A 21,989-nucleotide genomic window follows, 5' to 3' on the forward strand; every position below is an offset into this window, starting at 1 on the left:
CTTGTAAAAGCTTCCCCCATATCAGTGAGACCGAGAATAGGGAGAGAGATGAGTACTAGATTCATTTCCATTGAGCCAGAGACTTTCAATGGGAGAAGCCAGCCACAAAAGTTCCCAGGAATATCCTCACACTCAAAGCACGCCAGGGTTGAAGGAGACCTCGGCCATCTTTACTCCAGCCACCTCCCTGACCAAATGAGGAGACGGAGGCCAAGGAGGGTGGTTGGCTGACCCAGGCCCGGCAGTGATGGAGGGGCCCAGGGCTGGCTCATTCCTCAGCCCATGTGGTTGCTGTTACACATAACCTTTTCACATCCAAAGGCTGTGTCAGTCATCTGGAAAACCCTCTCCTGTTGCTTTGAACCTCATTGTTGTCAAGGAAAATGTCATTAGCCACTGTGGGAGGCAGGATGGAAAGATGGAAAGAGCTAATAACTTTGGAGGTTGGAGCTGCGCTTGAATCTTGACTTGCTTCTTAGCATGGGAAGCTCCATTCCCTCTTCTGCCTTGGGGAGACCCACCTCTATGGGCTGTGGGAAGAATCAAGGGGACATTCCCTGGAGGCACCCAGTCTTGTGCTTGGCCTCTGCTACTAAGGCCCATAAGGCTCAGTTGTTTCATCCCTAGAAGAAACAACCTAGGTGTACCCCAGCAAGAGAAGAGAGAGAAGGGGATTAGAAAGTGCTCTAAAAAAGATGTTCCTGCCCAGGCAACTTAAATAATATATGGCTAACGGTAAAGGTAGTCTTGGGACATTGCTCTGAGCTGGATGTTGATCATCTCTTGGTCACACTTTTTTCTGGGCAAGGTCTTCTGACCAGTTTTGTGTGGGGCACAGCACTTGTACTCACAGCGGAACTGGGGCTGGATACCATTCTTGTTTTTTTTACAAGGGAGACTGAAAGGGAACCTTAGCCAGGCGTGGTGGCACACCCCTGTAGTCCCAGCACTCGGGAGGCTGAGGCAGGAGGATTGCTGTGAGTTCAAGACCAGCCTGGGCTACATAGTGAGTTCCAGGTCAGTCAGTCTCAACTACATAGTGAGACCCTGTCTCAGAAAAAACAAAAAAAAGAAAGAAAAAAGAGGGAACCTTGCCTGAGAGGTAACTGTGACAGGGTAAGCTCTTCCTCTTCCTCATACTCCAGACCAGCCTCTTCCTCACTCTCCAGATCAGCTTTTCTCCAACAGTGATTCCGCTGGCTCCCTCCTCTGTGCCTGGAATGCTGCAGTGGCTCTGCAAAGCTCTTTGTGTAGCTGGGCTGGAGCTTGGCTGTGTAGATCAAGGGGCTGGGGTCTCTCTGGGCCATCTGCTTCCCCTCACCCAGGCCAGTCTCAAGAGCAGATGAAAGAGAGGTCAGTCGCTGTTTTCGCAACGGAGTGGTACAAACAGTGCTCGGAGCCCGGCTTCCTCCTCCCTGAAGCCAGCCTGCTACATCAGGCCACACGCTGCCTTCCCCTGTCCCCCCTCCTCCTGTCTTTCCTTTCCTGGCCAGGGCACCCAGCTCAGCTGATGAGATGAGGCAGCGTCTCCTGGAGTCATCTCCTCACCCCGTGCAGTTCAGTGCGTGCCCCCTGGAGTGACATTGTTCTCCTTGGCTTGGCCCGGAATGGGGGCGCCAGTAGAGGAAGCAAAGCCGAGCACCCCTACCTTCTTCCCAAGAGAAAGACCCTGCTTTCAAGCCCCCATTGCCCCATCTTCCCCAGCAGGCTCCCGAGGCCTGGCAGCCAGCCACTGCCCCTCCTGCTCCACTCCAGACCTCCTTCCCACCCCAGGACAGAGCCTACACCTTGGTTTCCCCCCAGCTGACTGCTCCTCTGTCTGGAAAATCTTGTTTTATTTGAAGAGCAGAACTGTTCCTTCCTCCCCCTTGGTGATGAGGAAACATTCTGTTGAATTTGGCACCCTCACTTCTGGGAGACCTTGGCTGTTTGTAATTCGATGCTATCAGGTTGTTACGTAACCTTTCCCTCTGGGAAGCTGCTTGCATCCTGGGCCTTCTGTCCGGTTTAAGGTAGGGGGTAGGGTGAGGAAAGGTCAAAGATGCTGAGGAGTGGGTGATAAAGTCAGGGACAAGGAACCTTGTCCCTTGGCCCTGGCCTGGGCAGGGCTTGTTGATGAGGACCCAGCACAAATCAAGAGTGTGCCTCTTCCTGGGCTTTGGCCACCAGGATTTGTGAAATATCCCCGTCTACAAGATCACGGCCACTCCAGGCCAGCAATAGTCCTGAGTCTGAGCTGAGGCTCCAGGAACCCGTGTTTCTAGAAAATCAGTAAAGTATTGGTATCCTTGGCCAGGGTACATATTTATGTTTAGAAATGAAGTCTGCTTCTTTTTTGTTGTTGTTGTTACCAGGGTTCGAGCTCAGGACCTTGTGCTTTCGAGGCAGGCAGAGTGCCACTGAGCTAAGTCCCTGGCTACAAAGTCTGCTTCTTGAGAGAGTTATAGAATGTGTACTCTGCAGAACAGTCACTTCTATAGGAGTCACAAATTCAAATACCTTCATGGGACAGGCTGATCTTCTAAAGGAACACAGGTTCACTTTGTCATTTGTGGGCAAGAGAAGGGATCCCGCAAACTGCAGAGAGGGCTCTGTCTAATGACATTCACACTTCGTTACAAAGCAGCTGGGCATGATGGTGCAATCCCACAGGGGACCCATCACAAGTGTGAGGCCAGCCTGGACAACTTTTTAATTTTGGGACCCTGTCTCAAAGTAAAAATCAAGCAAACAAACAAATAAATAAAGGCTGGGGTGCGGCTCAGTGGTACAGTAATTACCTAGCATGTACAAGGCCCTGGATTCAAGCCTCAGTACTGAAAAACAAATCAATTAAAAAGAAACATATACCTGCTAAGCAGCCAGAGGACGGCATCCAGTGTGTGAGATGTAAGGCTGATACCTGTGCTGTATGCTAACTGTAGGGTTTTTGTTTTTTTTTTTTGAGTGGGGAGTGGTTCGTATTTCTTGGCCACATTTGTGGTGGGCTCCATGCAAAAATACCTTGCTGTGAACTTTGTATTCATGATCTCATGAAACTGCTTCGGAAGCCCCATGAGCTAAATAAGTACAATTGTTTCCCTTCTTCATGGCCCAGAGGACTGAGGTAAGTTCTGCCCAAGGCCACATGGTGAGTTAGGAGTGGCCCTGGAGTTGGGAAGCAGGTTGGCCTGGCTCCGAAGGTGCCCTCCTGTGACCCTGTTCACAGTTCCCAAACTCTGGTTCTCAGACCCCTGGTGTTAGAGTCACCTAGAATCAGTGTTACCACTGGAGACTTAGCAAGTTAGGTTTTCTGGAGAACCCACATTTTCGGTGAGCTCTCGCCGGGTGTTTCTGAAGTGTGCCCAGTGCCTTTCTGAGTCAGTCGGGTCAGGGCAGCCGGGGCCTTTTGGAGAAAGGCGTGGGCAGTGGTGAGTCCTGTGCGGACTGCCCTTGTCACGATGCACCATGAAGCCATTCTGCTTCTGTAGCCAGGGAAGAACAGTCAGCAAATTCGTGAATCATGGCTCTGTTTATATTTTAGTTGCTGAGGCTAAATATTTATTGCTTTAAGTAAGAGATTCTGCTTTAATTAGAGTCATAACCAAGCACAAGTATATTGAAATGCATGCTCATGGCCCGAAGACAAGCATTTCTCAACAGACAGCCAAATGCAACTAACACTTTTAATGTACCAGTGCTGCGGATCAAAGTATTTAGGCTTATCTAACCCAACAGGCAGCTTTCGACTTTGAAGAGTGCGTAGAAGTTTCGTTTGTGGACTTATCTATTGTTCTTGTGTAATTTATCAGCACACTTTTATGACATGGTGTCATAAAGGTGGGATCAGCCTAAAGCACTGACGAAAAAGCACACAGTTTTGAAGTGCATCGTGTGTTTGCCGATCTCTCCTAGGAGGGGTGCGCTCCCCGTTAAATCAGTCGTGAGGAGAGCTTTGCAAGATGTTGATGTCTAAGCTCCAGCCAGGCCAGTTAGATCCCCGTCTCTGGGAAGGGGATATTGGGAGGGGTAGTTTTTAAAAAGCTCCCCAGTGATTTTAACATATGCTCAGGGATGAGAACGACTAGAGATTTAGAAGGTGTGTTGGCAGTTTAGTTAGTCCTGGATTCAAATTCCTGACTCTAGAGTTTGCCACCTGTGTGATGTTGGGAACTTACTTAACTCTGAGCTTTGGTTTCCTCATCTGAAACATAGAGACAATAGTGCCTAGCTCAAAATGTCATCATGTGGATGCAGTGAAGTATTGCAGGGAGGAGCATTTAACTTGGCACTTGGTAGGGGCTCAATTAGTTATGCTATGGTTACTGTTACTGTTATTAACTCGGAACGCATGTCCATGAACAGGAGCAGGAAGAGTATTGGGGACTAGGGACAGCTCTTCTGGACTTCATCTTTTGCTGGTGCAGATAACCCACAATAAACTCCATTTCATACAAGCACATTCAGCTGACGGTGGTTTTTCGCAACCCTGGGGATGAACCGAGATATTAGTCAGATAGTTTTTGTCCACCCCTAGCAGTGCTGGTGAGAGACTGGGGTTTGGAGTAGCACAATGCACAAGTCAGGAGTAATAAATGTGTGTGTTTTATACTTGCTTGCCCACGCCCTAGACTTTTACACTAAATGCTTTTGGAGTACGGGTCTGTGGGCCTTCGATCCCTTGTGTGGCTGGAACAGGTAGCTGTCGCCTTCCCTAGAAGCCAGCACCCAGGGTGCACCTGGATTAGCTGGCCACCTTGACGGTGTGGAGGAAGGTTGTCCCTTGTGGACCCACACTGGGGGCTTCCTCCAGCCACTCTCCCTCAGTCCCTGAATCTCATGTATGCTGCTCACATGTACATGCTTTATAACTGGCTGAGTCCCTCCTGAACCCACTAACTTCCAACATGCTGTTGAAAGAGGCCAAACAAATGAAACGCTTTCTCAGAAAAACATATCAGGAAGGTCAGTCACCTACAAAAAGGCCACATGAAAGGTCATGAAAAACAAGGACAGTCCCTACTGATGGCTTCCTTCTTGGAGCCAAATCCTTGGCCTTTTGTTAGCACCTGGCCTCAAAGGTTGAGCAGGTCCACTTGAATGCGGTGCACCATGGGGATGGAAACAGGCTCCATCTTTCATCCACTCAGACTCCAGGAATCCACAAAAATATCCCTAGGGGGCAAGGACAAGCTGAAGCACTGTGCACGTGTGGCCACTTCCTTTTTGGTGTTTGGGCTTAAGCTGCAGGACGAGCCATGCATTCCAAGGCCACACAGAAACACATTTTATGCTTGCTGGGGTTCTGGATTCTCTGCTCCATGGGTGTGAATAGTTAGATTCTGGGAGACCTGGCTGTGGATGGGAAGGCTGTATTTGGGAAATGTTGTGCTGGATCAAAGAGCTTCCCACCAGCCTGCAGACTTCAGTTGGCCTCTCCGGCCCCAGACCCTTCGACATAAACAGTCCATAGGATGGGGATTGTTTTGTGTTTTGTTTCCGACTTCAGTACTTGGGGGACTCCAGAGCTGGTTATGAGGAAGCCCCAGAATGCTGAGCATTTCCGGTGTGCTGTGCTGGGTCAGGGACATCGAAGGTTCCCCCAGCAACAGTGTGAGTACAGAGGGGTGAAGCCTCCCTCTCGGTCCCCCTGCATCCCCCCATTAATTGCTTTCCTTATTCACATGAGCCAAACATGGGGAAGTCGTGTGATCACAGCGTGTGTGAGCCACATACAACACTTTCCAAAAAGGCTTTTTACACGCGAACTTTGTGGAATCCTTGGCCTCTGGCTCAACCAGGATGAGGGCGGGGCCGTGTGTGGGAGTGGTGGGGATGGTCATGGTTCATTCAACCCAACGTGCATTCAGGATGTTTCCATGAAACATGACCTCATCTCTTCCAGCCCGCTGGTTATCATTATTCTGGTGGTCACTTGTGACTTAGTGGTTATAAAAATAACCTCTCTGGTTAGTAATGTGGAAATTCATAGATTGCATGTAGTTTATTCTTACCTCCCGCCAAGAGGCAAGAGGTTGGGGCTATTACTGACACTGTCTCTTCCGCATCAGAACAACTCATCCGTTCAAGAAAAAACAAAGCAAAGCAAAACAAAACTAAATAAAACAGCAAAATCCATGCCAGATCAGCTGGGCGCTGGGCAGATTAAATAGCTTGGGAAGTCTCTCCCCTTCTCTCTTTTCAAGTAATTGTAATTTTTCATCCTAAATAGTCTGTCACATTATAAGCATTAAGAACACAATTCATTTATTCATCAAAGGTTTGTCACACACCTACCATGTCTTGTGTGTACAAGACTGATGAGGTCCCATAGTGCAGGGACACACAAGAAGCGAGTCGGTAAATCAATAATGTAATTGTCACATAGGGGATAAAATGGCACGTTAAGGCCAGTAAAATAAAAGAGTCGTTCCTATGTGGGATTATTAGAATCGTCAGAGAGGAACTGTTCTCCCAGAGAGTAGTTCTTAGCTGAAAAGAAGTCTCAAATTGTCACTGTCCACAAACCACCTGTTTCTTCTCACAGGTGGAAGCTCAGCCAAGCAGACCACGTGGGAAGGAGGGCACCGGGTCCCAGCCCTGGCTTACTGGCCCGGCCAAGTCCCAGCCAATGTCACCAGTCCTGCCTTGTTAAGGTAGGAGACTCAGATTCCCTTGAGATGTGGAGGTGTAGAGCCAGAACCGTGATGGACCCTAGGGTGGCCAGAGATCTCAGGAAACCCGTTTGCCACCTGCCTTGGCCACATCCTTCCAGAACTCTGAAAGCAGCAGCATGGTTTTGCCCTTGGGCAGCACCACACACTAATTAAAGTCAAGGTACAGTGTAACTCAGCTGTCCTCTGGGGACACTGCCTGAGCAAGGGGGAGATCGAGGTGGTTTCGCATCCTTCATGCTTAGATCCTGGCTGTGGGTGCCAGAGAGTAAGCAGCAGCAAGAGAAGGCAGTGGCCTTGGTCTGGGAGGAATAAATCACTGGAGCCCTCCCTGTACACCCTTGAGGTTAGAGTAGGTGTCCTAGGTGTGGCTATGAGAAGCCAACATGTCTGGCAGTCATATGGCCCCATGAAAGGTGGGCTCTCTTGCCTTGGAGACAGGGAGGCAGGGAGGTGATCCGGTGAGCCAGTAGGGAAGGTGAGAACATTCTTCCTGCCTTCTGCAATGCAGCACCAATGAGAGGCAAGGTCCTAGGTACTTCCTTTCTCAGAAGGAGCCTGGAAGCGTTGCTGTCACACCATTGTATTAAGGCCAGTACAGGAGGCCAATCTCTTGGCAGGGAACTTGGCTGTGGTGTGTCAGTGTGAAAGCAGTGCCATGCAGCTGTGGAACTAGGACTTATGATAGAGACTTCTCACTAGCTCAGAGAGGCCTTTCCTCTCTGTGGTTCTGCCCAACAAGGGGGACTCTCCATAGAAGCCAGTGCTTGTTCGTGGGTCCAGAGGTTTGGTCTGGTTGCAGACCGATTTCCTAGTTCCAGTGCTTCTTTTCCATTAGGCTAATGGACTTTGGCATGAAGAACACAACCCAGTAGAAGAAAGCAATGTCCTTGGCACTGTCTAGCATCTCCCTGCCCAGTGGGCAGGGCGGGAGAGACTGGAGCCCAGGAGAAGGAAAGGGTAAACAGCATTGATAGCCAGAGTAGCGGTGGGTAGGCATCATCCCTGGTAGCCTGCGGGGCGCTCGGGAACTTCAGGTCAGCCCCGTGCTATCAGGAGGGGGCAGCGTGCTGTCAGCAGTTGTAGCAGGTGTGACAACAATGGCGTGGCCTGGAATCTCTGATGTCAGGCTGGCCTGGACGAAAGCCAGACAGGCTGCTTTTCACAGGGTGGACTTGGGTGTAGTCAGAGTGCTTATCAAGAGGGGCCGAGTGTGCACGGGCTGGGCTGCATGTGCACAAATAACTCAGCAGCCTCCTCTCCAGTTACATTACTAGAAACCAAGCGGCCGCCTTTCATTGGGCAGTGGCTTGTGCGCCTGCAGTCAGCTCCTGCACAGTGATAAAAGTGTATGATCTTATTACATTATCGAGGGCCTTTGAAGGTGGCAGCTAACCGAGGAGTTAGTTTGGTGGCCAAAGGAGGTGGGTTCTTGGTGCATGATAGCATTTGCTTGAGGGGTCCTGGAATGTTAATCAGGACACAGCTAACGTGGTATTAGCTCTTCTCAGGACATTTTTGATGTTAAATTAGTTCAGATTGTAGCCAGACACTTCTGCCTCTATGGAGTCTCTAGGTGAATGTGAGTTGAGCTTTCCAATGGCCTGAGCAGGTCTCTGAGTGGCTGTTTCCTTTTCCCTTGACTTGCTCTGGCTGGCCGTGGGGAGAATGGGATTATGACCCTTATTCAATGAACTGGTTGTTCTTTAGAGACCAGGTGCTTATCACCTATTCTGGTACTTTATTTATCAAAGGGTAAAAACTTATTTATTTTATTATTTATTTATCAAAGGGTAAAAATCTCCCAGGTCAAAGGGAACTCCCCTAAACTGCTGAGCGTTAAGGCCAGAGTCTCTTAAACCTGTGCACCATACAGACTTATGGATGAATATAGAAAAGTAAAAAAGCCCTTCTTAGGATATCTGGGGGGAGTCCACACAAATGCCACTGGTTATCTTTCAGCGATAAACAATGTTAATATTTGAGTGTGTGCCCCGTGTTACACTAAGATTACAGATAGGTCTTGCACCTGACCTGTCCCCAAAGCCCGAGGACACAATTACAGAATATAGAAAATCTACTATTTAACAAATGTTAATTGTATGCCCAGCTATGTATCCAGCATTACCCCAAGAGCTGGGGAGTTGGAAAGAAGCAAATCAGACAGAAAAGCTGTTGTTTAGGTGCAAAGTTACATTCAGTATGGGGTTTGGGCACACGTGAAAAAGGGGTGATAGTTTTAGCCTACAACTCTCTACAGTAGAGTTTCTCAAAGTTGGCACATTTGTTGTTGTTTTTTGGTACCGGGGATCAAACTCCAGACCTTGTGCTTGTGAGGCAGGCAGCAGAACCACTGAGCTAAATCCCCGGCCCTTCCTTCAAAGTTGGCATTTTGGACTGGGTAATTCCTGATTGTGGGGACCATCGTATGCATCCTGGGGTGTTTGGTGCCATGCCTGGCCTCTCCTCTCCAAGCAACTGTGAAAACCAGAATGTCCCAGGCAGAGCTAGGTGTCTCCTAGAAGAACAAATATCGTCAACAATGGCAGCTGAAGGTAATTTCCCTTGGTCTTACACGAACAGGAGAGGGGCTGGTTGGCCCTCAAGCTGGGAGACTCTCATCCCCATCCAGAGTGAGGGCCAATCTTCTAGAGAATGGGGACTAGCATGAAGTGACCAGAAGGGAACAAAGGACATTAAATAATCTCTGTTGCAAAAACAGCTCAAACTCTTCTTCAGCCAGAAGAGCAGATAAACCCCTAGGGACCCTCATGCTGTCTTAAGATTTCAGAAAGCCACTTACGCAGAAAGAAGACTCAGCCAGTTCCTTCGTGTCTTGAGGCTTACGGCTGGTCCCAGAGCAGAACTACAGGGAGAACATGTTTGCATCATTGTCCAGAGGTTCGGGTGTCACCCCTGGGCAGGGGCTAGCCACTCTCCATCACCTGGAATCCCAGCTGCTCTCTGCTCTGTAAGGGACATGCACAGCCTGCTATGGGGCCTCCTCTGATGCTCTGGGACCCTGACTTCTAAGAGGGACCTAAGGGTGGGGAGGCGCTGGAGGAAGCTGGGTGGGAGGAGCCACGTGTGACACAGGCTAACTCCTTGAGTCTCTGCAGCTCGACTAGGACCAAGAAGGGGCGGCCTTCATGTTTCTCGAGAATAATGAAAGAGGATGGCAAGGCCTACAGCTATCGTGCTAAAAAGAGTCCCACATCCTAGGGACAGTTCCTGTTTCTCCACTGGAGGAAATTCCTCTCTCAGCTCCTTCACCCGGGCGAGGGATGGATAGAGTAAGTCCCTCTGTCCTAGCCTAAGCACTTCCCGCCTTTGCCTAGCAAGCCCTCTCAGTTCCTACTTTCAGTCCTCAAGTCAGATCCGATGAACTGTCCTTGCTTCCAGGAAACCCTCCCTGTCCATCTTCTTCCTGTACCCGAAGAGTCCCCGCTGCAGCACCCCAGTTCTCATCCATCTGTGGAGTCTGGGGCTGTTTCGTTGGTAGCGAGCCCGGAATCCCTGCCCTGTTGGCACAGCTTGGGGCCCAATAGGCAGAACCCTTCTACATCTTCCTTACCACTGTGCAGCCTCTATTCCCAGGTTCCTGTGCCACTGCTTGGATAAGAACACACACAAAGACGAATGATAAGAGGTGCTATTTGCATACGGTGGAATGATAGTCTGCCGTAAGAAGGCTAAATCTGAGTTATGTGTAGAAAAATAGATGCACCTTGAGACAATAATCTTAGGTGGAATAAATCAGACACAAAAATATTGCATGGTTCCTCTTATATAAGAAACCCGAAGTATAAATAATTTAAAGAGCAGAATAAAAGAAATGTAATAGGAACCAAGGAGAAAGATCTTTTGTAAATGGGAGAGGGACCAAGAGATGGGGGAGGGAGAAGGAGGAGGGTAGGAGAAGGGCAAGAAGAGGAAGGAAGCTGTGTCGTGTACATGCGCCAACTCCCCATGGTGAATACGGCCAACATGTACTAATAAAACTTTTAAAATTCTCTTAAAAGAACACAAATAAATGAGGCACAGAGGTGTGTGCCTGTAGAATCAAGTTCTCAGACGGCTAAGTCAGGAGAATCGCTTGAGCCCAGGATTTTGAGGCCAGCCTGGCAACATAGTGATATCACATCAAATATATATATCCCAGAGATACCACATCCTAAGAACAGACTGCAGAGCCTAGGCTGGCCAAAGCTGTAGAAAGAAAAAGAAAATGTCACCACGGGGGAAGTGGAACTTGCAAAGATGTCAGCCTGCCTGCACTGAGGATCACCCTCTGGTCATGGCACCTCTCGAGCCATTGCGGACCAGGCTCTTGGATGCCCTTCTATAACCAAAGCTCTCAGGGAGGTGGGACTTCTTGTCAGACGCCGGGCCCACGTCTCCGTGGGGCCTGGGAGACTCATGGGCCCGGGTAGTTGTTAATTTCTTTTAAAATTTCAAGCGAAAACACTGAACTTTTAAGTGGAATAGTACGGTTTGTGTATTCATATTTATGTCAGTGGTGCTATAAAATATAATTTCTAATTTTTTTAATGGAGGAAGAAGCTCATAAAAGCACCCACGTCTCAAGAAAGTCTATGCATTGCTTTATCAAAGCCAAGGACGAGGGTCTGGGGTTGTGGCATAGTGGAGAACCCTTGCCCAGCATGTGCACGGCCTTGGGTTTAATCCTGTGTTACAAAAAGAACAACAGCAGCAAACAAACAAACACACAAACAAACAACAAACCCCAAACACCAGAAATGAACAACTTGAAAACAGTTTTGTCTTGGCTTTGTTTTGTTTATTCTCTTTCTCCAATGTTTCAGACACTCAGGGCTAATTTCTTAGGTGGAATTTGAGGTTTGGAATAGCCGGGCTACCTTCGGAAGGCTTCGCAGGGTGGACGCACAGTCCCAGCGCCCCCAGTTCAAGTGTAGCCTGGGGTCCCAAGCCTAGGATGGAGGCAGACCTCAGGGTTTGGCTTCCCCTTTCCTTGAGGAAGAACTTTTTGACAGCCTGAGCTTTCTGGTGGGCGTTGGACTGGCCGGCCGAGAGCAGGGTGAGTCAGCAGAGCCCGTTGAAGTTTCTCTCGTAGGCAAGAGGTTTTCTTTGTGCTAGGAATGGACTAGGTACCTCAGGGTGTCTGCCAAATCTGAGACACTAGAATTCTGTACTATATAATTTAGGGTGCTAAACCTCATGATAGAGGGAGAGAAAATAAGACGGAAAAAGAAAGGCTACATTACATTCCAAAACACACTGCAGATTCTGTTTTTCTTGCTTACTGATTTGACTCATCAGTGACGCCAATTTCTCTTAAGATGGAAAAAGAAAGCACACAATACATACTAAAATCTAACATGGATACCATTTTTGTTTGCTGATTTGACCCATCTGTGATGCTGATCTCCTTTAGTGCAATTTAAAAGAAAAACGAGAACAAACAACCCTAACCCACCTGGGGCTTTTCAGACTGCACTGTAGTCTTCTTCACTTCCCAGTTTGTGGCAGGAACCCTGGACTTGGGACAGGTTTCCAGGCTGTTTTGTCCCCTGCGAGTGCCGACTCAGCCTTCCATGCCTGCGACGCTGGCTCCCAGGGCGTGGATCTCAAGAGATAGACCCACTGGTTTTGTGGACTGCGAAAGTTTCAGGAAAACAGAGACCCTGAGTACTGTAGTTCACAGAGATCTTTTCTGCTCCTGTGGGCAGAGCCCAGGTAGGGGGAGAAGTAGGCTAACCGGAGGAGAAGCAGTGAACCCCTCCTCAGACCTCGGGGTGGGGACCCTGGGGACATGAGGCCCTTGAGGCCTGCCTGGGTATGGGTCTGGACTCTGGGTCCCAGGCTTCTGTCTCAGGGAAGTCAAACTTGAGAAGGACCTCACGCTGGCTCAGCCCTCTGGCTCCTGCAGGTCCCGTTCACCCTCACCTGGCCCTCGGGTACACAGAGCTGTTGAAAAGGCAGCTGCTCTGTTCTTGCTGGAGAGTTTTTTCCAACATGAGCCCAGCAGGCCAGAGGGAGATGTGGCATGTGATAGAGTAAATTGTACCGCATGACTTCTAAGAAATCACATTCGCAAAACTCACCGAAAAGTTAACTGTGGTTGCCTTGGGAGGATGGACTATTTCTATGTTGTGCTCTCTTATATTTCTGGATGTTCTATTTATTTTTTCTACCATAAACATTCACTATTTTGTAATTGGCAAGAAGAATTAAAATAGTGGGGGCGGAATGTTTCACGTATCATGGCTACAATTTCACATATTGTGACTAAAGGCTAAATATTGTAAGGCAGAGAACTAGGCAATGAAAATGAAGTAATTTCTCTTGCAGGCACCTGTCACACTGTGCCCTCTAAGCAAGTGGCCATGGCCTAGTTGGCAGGTAGAGCCCTTAGCACTTAGATCGGTTAACTATAATACAATATCCAGTGCCAGGTCATCTCCTGCGTGCCCTTCCTGCGTGTTTTAGCCACACACTCACTCTGTGGGGTAGGCACTGCTATTAAAATGTCCATTTTATAGGGTAGAAAACCGAGGCACTGAGAAGTTAGATAGCGGTAGAACTGGGATTTGACCCCAGGCAACCCTTGGTGGCAGAGCCTAGGAACTGAACTACACATCGGTCTTCCTCTCATAGCAGAAATCGGGGTAAAACCTGAAGGAAAACCAGGCAGGTAACGATGACTCTGTAGAGCGGTTGGCAGTATTTGCCCTGGGCCAGTTTGGATGGGTTTTGGCCACAGCAGGGCCAGGGAGAGGTCGGAAGAGCTGGGACCAATTGTGCCTTGTTCTTTCTTCAGTGTGCTGGACATCTTCCCCACGGTAGTGGCCCTGGCTGGAGCCAGCTTGCCCCAGGGCCGGCACTTTGATGGACTGGATGCCTCCGATGTGCTCTTGGGCAGGTCGCAGATGGGACACAGGGTAAGTGAAGGAAGCCTGTGCCTGCATCCGGTCTCTGCAGAAGGATGGGCTGTCATACCTCATCGGGTGCCTGGCTGCATCTGCAAGTGCTGATTCAAACCGCGTGTGAGAAACCCTGAGGGAGAAGTTCTTTGAGATGAACCTCTCACCCCACCCCGCCCATAATAAATCCAGTTTGTTAATCCAGATTTCTACTTAATAAGTTGGCATAGGGTAAGTGTAAATGGTTGCTTATTCTCATAATTGATAATTTTTTTCTCTGCATATATTGTTTGAGGACACAACATCGCATGATGTTTTTGTTGGATGAGATGTCTGATCAGTGCTGTGACTTGTTTATTGTGAGGCTCCCCATCTAGACCCAAAGTTTCCAGAGGGCAAGGATCCCGGCTCTTGGGTTCACCCCTAAGCGCCTGTCCCATGTATGCATTCACTTCCTGCAACATGGGAGAGAAAATGAAGGAGCGGATGAATGAATGAAAGCCTTTCTGGAGAGCACAGCCTGCGTGGTTGTTATGCTCCTGACATTTCCAGGAGAGCTCAGGGCCCTTCCCACAGCCTGTTCCTGATCAAACAGCCCTGGCAATGGCTTTGGGCTTCTGTTACCCAGCGTCACCTCCTTAGCTTCCCCTCTTCGGTGTGTTTGAAGCCCTCTATAGCAACAGCAGCCAGGAAATGTTGGTCCTGATGGCCTTTCCCTGTCATTTCCATGTGTTTTCCTCTCACTAAAAGGAAGAGGAAGTGGGAGGAGGGAAGGGGGCTGAAGAGCTTGCGGCCCCCTGTAGAAGACTCCCACTTGGGGGCCCACATTTCAAAGGGTCTATTTATGTCTTTGAGGGTCAGGTGGAAGTGAGTCAGATGTACTCAAGTGCACCTCGCTGGTGGCTGTTCGCATTGCCTTTCCCTCCCCGCCTCCCCCAGCCAATGGAATTTGGGCCTTCAGTGGGCCTCTGGGGCATCTGTGGATATTACTGTGGTCTTCAAGGGTTGTCAGGGTAGTCCCGAAGAGGTCCTCTGAAGAGATCTTGCCATTCCCTGGAATATCTGCCTTTCCAGAGCTGCAGACCCCTCCAGGCCTGGCCCTTCTCCGGGACGGACCAAAGCATGAAAATGGTTTCCGCCTTCAGCCTGGAAGTTAGCAGTGTGTGACCCTGGAGGGTTATCCAGGACGTCAGTGGAGAGGTGCTCCTGAATGTTTATTGCCATGGCTACTACTAGAATAATCAGGGTCACCAGGAAGTGCTTCAAGGACTGTGGTCTTCTTGACGTGGTCGTTCTGCCTGTGGATGCCAGCTCCTTGGCGCTCTCACTTCCGTTCCCAGGGGGAGCGCTCACCCTCTTCCTCCGTTCTCAGCTTTGCACAGAGTGCGGAGGCCCATCCCAGCTCCTACACAGGAATGAGGCCCAGCTGGGAGCAGCAAATGCAAGTCTCGACACTGTTGTGGGGGCGGGTGATGTGTGGTGATGCAGCTGCAGTGAGCTCCCTAACCACACCTGATGGCCCGGAAAGACGCAGGCAGCTTGCCGCCTGCAGGAGGCTGCTGATGGTATCTTCAAAGCTACCGGCACAAGAGTGCTGGCACCTGTGCGCTGCACCCAGCCTCACAGAGCACCAGATCTCTCCGATGCTGGTGAAGGCCCTCAACCTAAAGCTCTTCGGAGTTTGAGGACAACATGGGTAGTTAGTTGCTAGTGCCGAATTTGGGTTTGGTCTTCTCTGGTGAGTCTTCCTGTTGAAGTGAAATAGTAGGATGAAGGAGATAAAATTGTTTTGAATTTAGAGTAGCTTTAAGGGAGGCAGCAGATACAAATGTAAATCCACATCTGTACACATATGTATTTAGCACATAATGTGTTTCTTAGCAAACACAGTTTATATTCACTTACCGATGTGTCCTGCACTTATAAATTATCCACTATGGGCTGGTTTACAAAACTACTCCAGTTTCTCAAAGCTCATAGTACTTCCTAGCTGGTCAGCCCAAAACATAACTATGCACACGCTTCTCAGCAATTAGTTTCTTTTCTGTATTACACATTAAGTAACCACGGATCAAAGGAATGAGCAACCTAAAGCCACGTACCTCAGCCACCAGGTTGGGAGGTGTGACGCAGACAGTGGGCTACTAGCTCTCCCTCACGTGAGCTCACGACACGCATGTCCGTGACCCTCAAAACCCACAGCAGCTGACACCTTGCTACACAATTCCACATATTCAGCCTCCCTCTCCTGATTTCAGGGGCAGGTGCTGGGGATGGAACAAGGGGGCGTCACACTGAGCTACATCCCCAGCACTGTTTTTTTGTTTGTTTTGTTTTTGACATGATCTTGTTAAGTTGCCCAGGCTGGGCTTGAATTTGTAACAAAGAGAAAGTTTCCAATGGCCCAAGCCCGCCAGCCCAGCCCACCCTGAGGCTGAGGTGGGCACATCCCCAGAGGCCATATGTTAAGGGAACAGCCCAGGTTACTGTCCCAACACACATCACTTCTCTTAGGGAGGCCCCTAGTGGTGAAAGATGTCATCTGGTGTGGTTTGCGGAGACCCATGGCCCCATGCGCCCCTTTTGGAGACTGTGAGCCGGCACGCTTGCCAGGTGTCTAGGCCTGGGGATGCTGTCTAGGCTTGGCCTCCAGGACCTAATGTAATAGATTAAAAACAAAGCAATTCCCGGGGTGTGGTGCTGTGTGCCTATATTCCTACCTCCTGAGGAGGCTGAGGCAGGAGGAGGATTGCTGGATCCTAAGAGTTTAAGACCAGGCTGGATGACACAGCTAGGGTGCTATCTCAAAAGAACAAAAAACAGCAACAAAAAAGCAAATCAGGTGTGGGTCATCCCTATAATTCCAGCATTCTGTAAAGCTGAGGCAATAGGATCCCAAGTTCAAACCCAGCCAGGGCAATTTAGCAACTCAGTAAGACCTTGTCTCAAAATAAGAAATAATGGAGCTAGGGATGTAGCTCAGTGCAAAGGTCCTAAGTTCAATCCTGGTAGCACAAAACAAACAAGGAAACAAACAAAAAAGCAAAGCAAACAAAATGGTTAAAAAAAAAAAAAGGCAAGCGAGAAGTCCCAAATTTGTAGTAGAGAAAGTCATCTTTGAAATTTAGACCAAGCATCTGGAAAAGAAGAAGCTCAGCTGTGATTCACGGTGAACGTGCCAGCTTTCTTGCTATGTTCATGTAGACAAGCAAGTCACAGCCAGGCAGCTCAAAGGAAAAGAATGCATGCACGAGTTCCTCAGAGCCCATCCCCATTTGTGAGAACAAGCCAACGCGCAATTTTGCTTCCTGACGGATTTTGGAAGTTGCTTCTGGTGGAATAGGCAGCCCAGCCCCTGGGATGCAGATGCCCCCTAGGGTTGAAGGGCCAGCCTTGACCTCCACCCTTGAGATATGAGCGCATCCCAGCTCAGCTGACAGCAGGTTGTCCTAGCGTCCCCCTTCGTGCGTTGGAAAGACGTAGAGTGGCCCCCTGAGAGAGGCTGGCTTTCTGCGGGGTGAAAGAAATGAGGTTTCCGTTCCGACTTCCTTTCCCATTTGGAAGGAGCCTGCTGTCACCATGCAGGGTTGACACGAAAGAGCACCAGAATAGCAGGTGTGGAGGAGCCCTGCCCTGGGCGGCATCCTCTCAGGGCTGTGAAGCTTGGGGCACAGCTGTTTACTGCTCCAACAGATGTTCCTTATTTTTTTCAAGCCCCATGGAAACTCTGAATCACGACCATCTTTCCAGCGATATATCTGGCCATGATTCATACCAGGGCAGTCTCATGGGTCCAGCCCAAGCCGACAACCTACCAAAGACTCAGACCTTTTATTTTCTACCAGACTCTTCCCTTGGGAACTCTGAATAGATGTTTCCATTCTTTAGGGTGATTCTTTCATCTGCGACTGGATGAGGGAAGATTTCCTTAGTTCAAGTACAGTAGGATTGAGTCAGAGGCGCTGGCTTCCCTGATCAGAAGTTAGGTTGTGGGTAGGGGTGTGGTTCAGGGTAGAGAGTGTGCCCTTGGTTCGATTCCCAGCACCAAAAAAGAAACTCACAGGTCCAGAGATTAGGTTGTACTCGGGGCTGGAGAAATTGAGAATGTTTTCTTATATTGTCTTTGTTCAAGGGAAATGTGGAAAATTGACTTGAGGCTGAAAGAGGCTCCTTCCTTACTTCCTTCTTTCTCCCTGCCTCTCTCTGTTTTTGCTATACTGCAGATTGAACCCAGGGTCTTTGGACTGTGCCAAACAGCCAGCCCTTTTAAAATTTTTTCTTATTTTGAGGCAAGGTCTCAATAAATCACTTAAGTTTCCCATGCTGTTCTGGAACATGAAATCTTCCTGCCTCAGCCTTTTGAAGGAGCCATTTTCCAAAGAGATCTGAGGATGGGCTGCATCAGAATCCCTGAGGATACTTGTAGGCAAGCCCCTTCTGCACTGGAGGGGTGGGCCTCGGGCAAGCCTCCTGGAGGTGAAACTCATGGAAGCCACATACCCTGATTCTTAAAGGACCCAGAGCTTGGTTTAAATCTCTGCTCTGCCTGTTTTGAAATGTAAAATGTGTAAACAAGGTATGCCTGATTTTTTTGAGACAGGGTTTCACTATATAGTTCAGGCATTCTTTGAACTCACTATGTCGCCCAGGCTGGCCTCAAACTCATGACAATGCTCCTGCCTCAGCCCCCAGAATGCTAGAAATTACAGGCGTGCGCTGCGCACCATGGCTGGCCTGATTTTCATTTTGCACTGGATCCTGCCAGTTCCAGAGCCGGTATCGTGCGCAGGCATCTGACCCACCCAGCACGATGTTTCATTCCCGGTCCAGAGCTGTAGCCCACTCCTCTTGTACAGCTAGAACAGTGACAGTTCGTGAGGCTTCCAGGAGCTGGCTAAGGCGAGCTCCGGGTGGGCCTGCAGTGTGTAGGGTGGGAACAGGAAGAACTGGAGGGCACTGTGTCCTGACGGCAGATCCTGCCTTCCTCAGGTGCTGTTCCACCCCAACAGCGGGGCCGCCGGGGAGTACGGAGCCCTACAGGCCGTTCGCCTGGAGCGGTACAAGGCCTTCTTCATCACGGGTGAGTGGGGTCCCCTGCAGGGCGTGGGGACTGCCCCTCTCAGTCGTTCTAAGTGCTGCTGAGGAATGCTACCTCCAGCTGGGCAGAAGGGCCCGCACAGGGCCCCTAGACCCACCGAAACAGTTCCTCCTGTTGAATTTCCAGCAAGCTCAGAGCTCTTGGGATCCGTTCTGCTCCTTTCACCCAGTGCCAGTTTGGCTAAAGGAGAAATGGAAGCCCAGAGATGCTTTAAAGTAATTTACTTGACTACACAGTTTCAGAAAATAGAGGTCAGAGGTCTATTTAGTAAAGTGCCAGAGGTTTCTGTGCTTCTTGGTTTGCTCTGTGAATGTCTTACATGTGTATTTCAGAAACATCACTCCCGATCAGGGTGGTTCTCAGACCCTCTCAGTGGCCGCTCGGTGGTGCCTGAATGGAAACTCATTCCTGGGTTCCGTTAATTTCCAGCTCTGCTTCTCCACAAGCAAGGCCCCTCTTTGTTGACCCGTATTAAAATACCTCTCAGCTTTTAAGGCCCCAAACTAAATACTATCTTGGTTACAAAAGTCCGGCCAGCCTTCCCAGCTGGGCAGGATTTGGAGAATCCTGATCTCTCTCTCATTCTGCTGTAGATGGCAGTGATGATATACGTGTTCTATTTCCTCCACTAATTCTAACCTCTTTAAACTTAGGACACTTCAGTTTTTTTTAATGTCTTGTTTTGAAGTGCTTAAGTCAATTTCCACTTAGTAGAAACTCTCATTTTCTTAATGAATGAATGGGGAAAAATGCAAAACCCAGGACCTGATAAAGATTCCAATTTGATTTAGTTGTTTAATGTTGGAGATTTCTAGAGTTGCATAATAAAAAAACAAAAATTATTTTCTCTGAGTGTCAATAAATGACCCCAAAGAAAATGTGGCATCAAAAGCAAGGCAAGTTCTCTGAATTTATAATTCAAAGGATATTAAAAATGTCATAAGAATCTGTGTTGCTCTAAACCCTAAAACAAAACAGTCCGATATTTGCTATGGTTTCAGATGAAAAGTACTGAGATTAGAGTCCTTACATTACACTATCGAAGAGGTATGGGACCTCCAGGCTGAGTTAATTTCAGAAGTAATAACGCTGCCAGAAAGCCCTTGGCATCACAGTGTTGGAATCATAAATGTTGCTGTGAAGTAATAGGGCTGTTTAAAGCTATCACAATCAGACAGGAATTAACAATACCCAGCAGAGGCCTGTCCTTCAGAGGCGCCACCAGACTCCCAAGAGAGGTAGGGTGGGGAGCGAGCGCTGAGCTCTCGACACGCAGAAGAAAATCATGAATAGGGCAAAACACGGATATGTTCTCATTCCTACCCCACTCCTTTACAGTTTGCATTCTGATTATTTAAAACTGCTTTTGGATAAGGTAGGTGAACTGACATCTACTCCATTAGGTCAGAGAACACGGTGTCCCTCGGCGATGGGGCTATGAGGTTATTATGGTCATGAGCTGGGAGAGGCCTGAAGAGACAGCCAGTCTGTTTTGGTGTGTGGGCTAGAATTAAGGTACCTCATTGCTTTTCTGTTTCCTTTTTATTTTTAATAAAATAATTATGATGAATTTTACACTCAGCAGAAGGCACAGATCTGAAATGTACAATTGATGAGTTTACCAAGTGCCCACACCTGTATATGTAGCTTTTCATGTCATGCATTGCAAGAACTGATTTTGAGTTACTAAGCCAACTTTGCATTCCTGGGTAAACCGCACTTTGTTATGATGTTGTTATTATGCTTTTTAATACATAACTTGGCCAAGATTTGTTTGTAATTTTCCTTTCTTGTAATGCCTGCGTCAAGGTTTGGTATTGGGGTTTTGCAAATTTTATAAAATGAGGTTGTAAGAGTTCCCTTCCTGGTATTCTGAACGGGTTTGGATAAGATTTTTTTTTTTCCATTTTTGATGAAATTCATTTGTGAAACTATTTGCCAACTCCAGTGCTGTAAAGATTTTGCCCTATGTTTTCTTCTAAGAGCTTTTATTGTTTCAAGTCTTTAATCCATTTTGAGTTAATTTTGCATGTGGGGTTAGGTAAGAGTCCACCTTCATCCTTTGACTTGTTGATGTCCAGGTTTCCTAGCACATTTAAAGTTTATCTTTTATCCCACCAAACGGGCTTGGCACGCTTGTGAAAATTATTTTGTTATATATTTAAGAGATTATTTCCAATCTCTGTTCTACTCCATGAGTTTATAAGTCTGTCTTTATGCCGATGCCATACTTTTTGATTACTATAGTTTTGTAGTAAGTTTTGAAATCAGGTAGTATGAGTCATCTAGCTCTGTTTTTCCTTTTGAGATTGTTTTGGGTATTCCACATCCTTCAGATTCCATGTGGATTTTAGGGTAGCCTCTGTAATGCTGAAAAAATGTCATTGGGATTTTGGTTAAGGATTGCATTGATACTATAGATATAGATCAATGTTGGTGGCATCAACATTAACAAGATTAACAATATTTACTCTTCTAATCCATGAGATGAGGTGTGTTTTATGTCATGTTAAATTTTTTCAATGTTTTATGGTTTTCGTTGTACAAGTGTTTCTCTTAATTCATATTTTATTCTCTGTGATGCTGTTGTAAGTGGAATTTCTCAATATCCTTTTAGATTGTTAATCATTGTTAGTGCTTAGAGATGTAAGTGACCCAGGTGATTTATTTAAACTTTTGGAATCTCAGTTCTTTCATATTTAAAACATAGTAATGCCCTTTTCTCCTTTCCTTTCCCTTCCTTTCTTCCCTCCCTCCCTCCCTTCCTCTCTCTTTCTTTCTTCTGTCCGATCTATCTATCTATCTATCTGTCTAAGGTACTGGGGACTGAACCCAGGGCCTTCACACTGATACATCCTCGACCCTTTTTAATTTTTAATTTTGAGACACTAAATTGCCCAGGCTGGGCTTGAACTTGCAATCCTTCAACTTCAACCTCCCAGAGTACTAGGATCACAGGCATGTGCCACCCTGCCTGACTGGGTATTGAATCTGTCAGATGCTTTTACCATACCAATTGAGATTATCATATTTTCTTTTTTCTCTTCATTCTGTTAATGTGGCATATTATATTGATTTTAATTTGCTGAGCCATCCTTGTGTTCCTGGAGTAAATTCCAGCTGATCTTGTAATATGGCCAAATTTGATTTCCAGTATTTGGTGGTGGAGGATTTTTTAAAAAAATTATTGTTCTTAAGGGATATTGGCTTGCTGTTTTCTCATACTATCTATGTCTGCTTTGGGTATTAGGGTAAATGTTGGCCTTATGGAATGAATCAGGAAGTGTTCTTCCTTCTTCAGGTTTTTTTTTTTTTTTTTTTTTTTTTATTTTG

General features: G+C 47.8%; 1 protein-coding gene across 4 annotated transcripts in view; it reads left to right on the forward strand.

Moving 5' to 3' along the window:
• The window catches only part of Arsg (arylsulfatase G), a 117,953-nt gene that overhangs the window by 87,185 nt on the left and 8,779 nt on the right, over positions 1–21,989 (forward strand). For 3 of the 4 annotated variants that reach the window (XM_010616832.3, XM_010616829.3, XM_010616831.3), the window contains 3 exons: positions 6,527–6,635; positions 13,456–13,576; positions 18,548–18,638. In XM_010616832.3, the coding sequence (XP_010615134.1) occupies positions 6,527–6,635; positions 13,456–13,576; positions 18,548–18,638 (321 nt within the window). Of the gene's footprint in view, positions 1–6,526; positions 6,636–13,455; positions 13,577–18,547; positions 18,639–18,988; positions 19,053–21,989 lie in introns of those variants that run through there. The other variant, XM_010616830.2, reaches the window with a different exon arrangement.

The sequence above is a fragment of the Fukomys damarensis genome, unplaced genomic scaffold, assembly GCF_012274545.1.
Source record: "Fukomys damarensis isolate Sample0158 unplaced genomic scaffold, DMR_v1.0_HiC HiC_scaffold_23, whole genome shotgun sequence".
NCBI classification, from domain to species: Eukaryota; Metazoa; Chordata; class Mammalia; order Rodentia; family Bathyergidae; genus Fukomys; species Fukomys damarensis.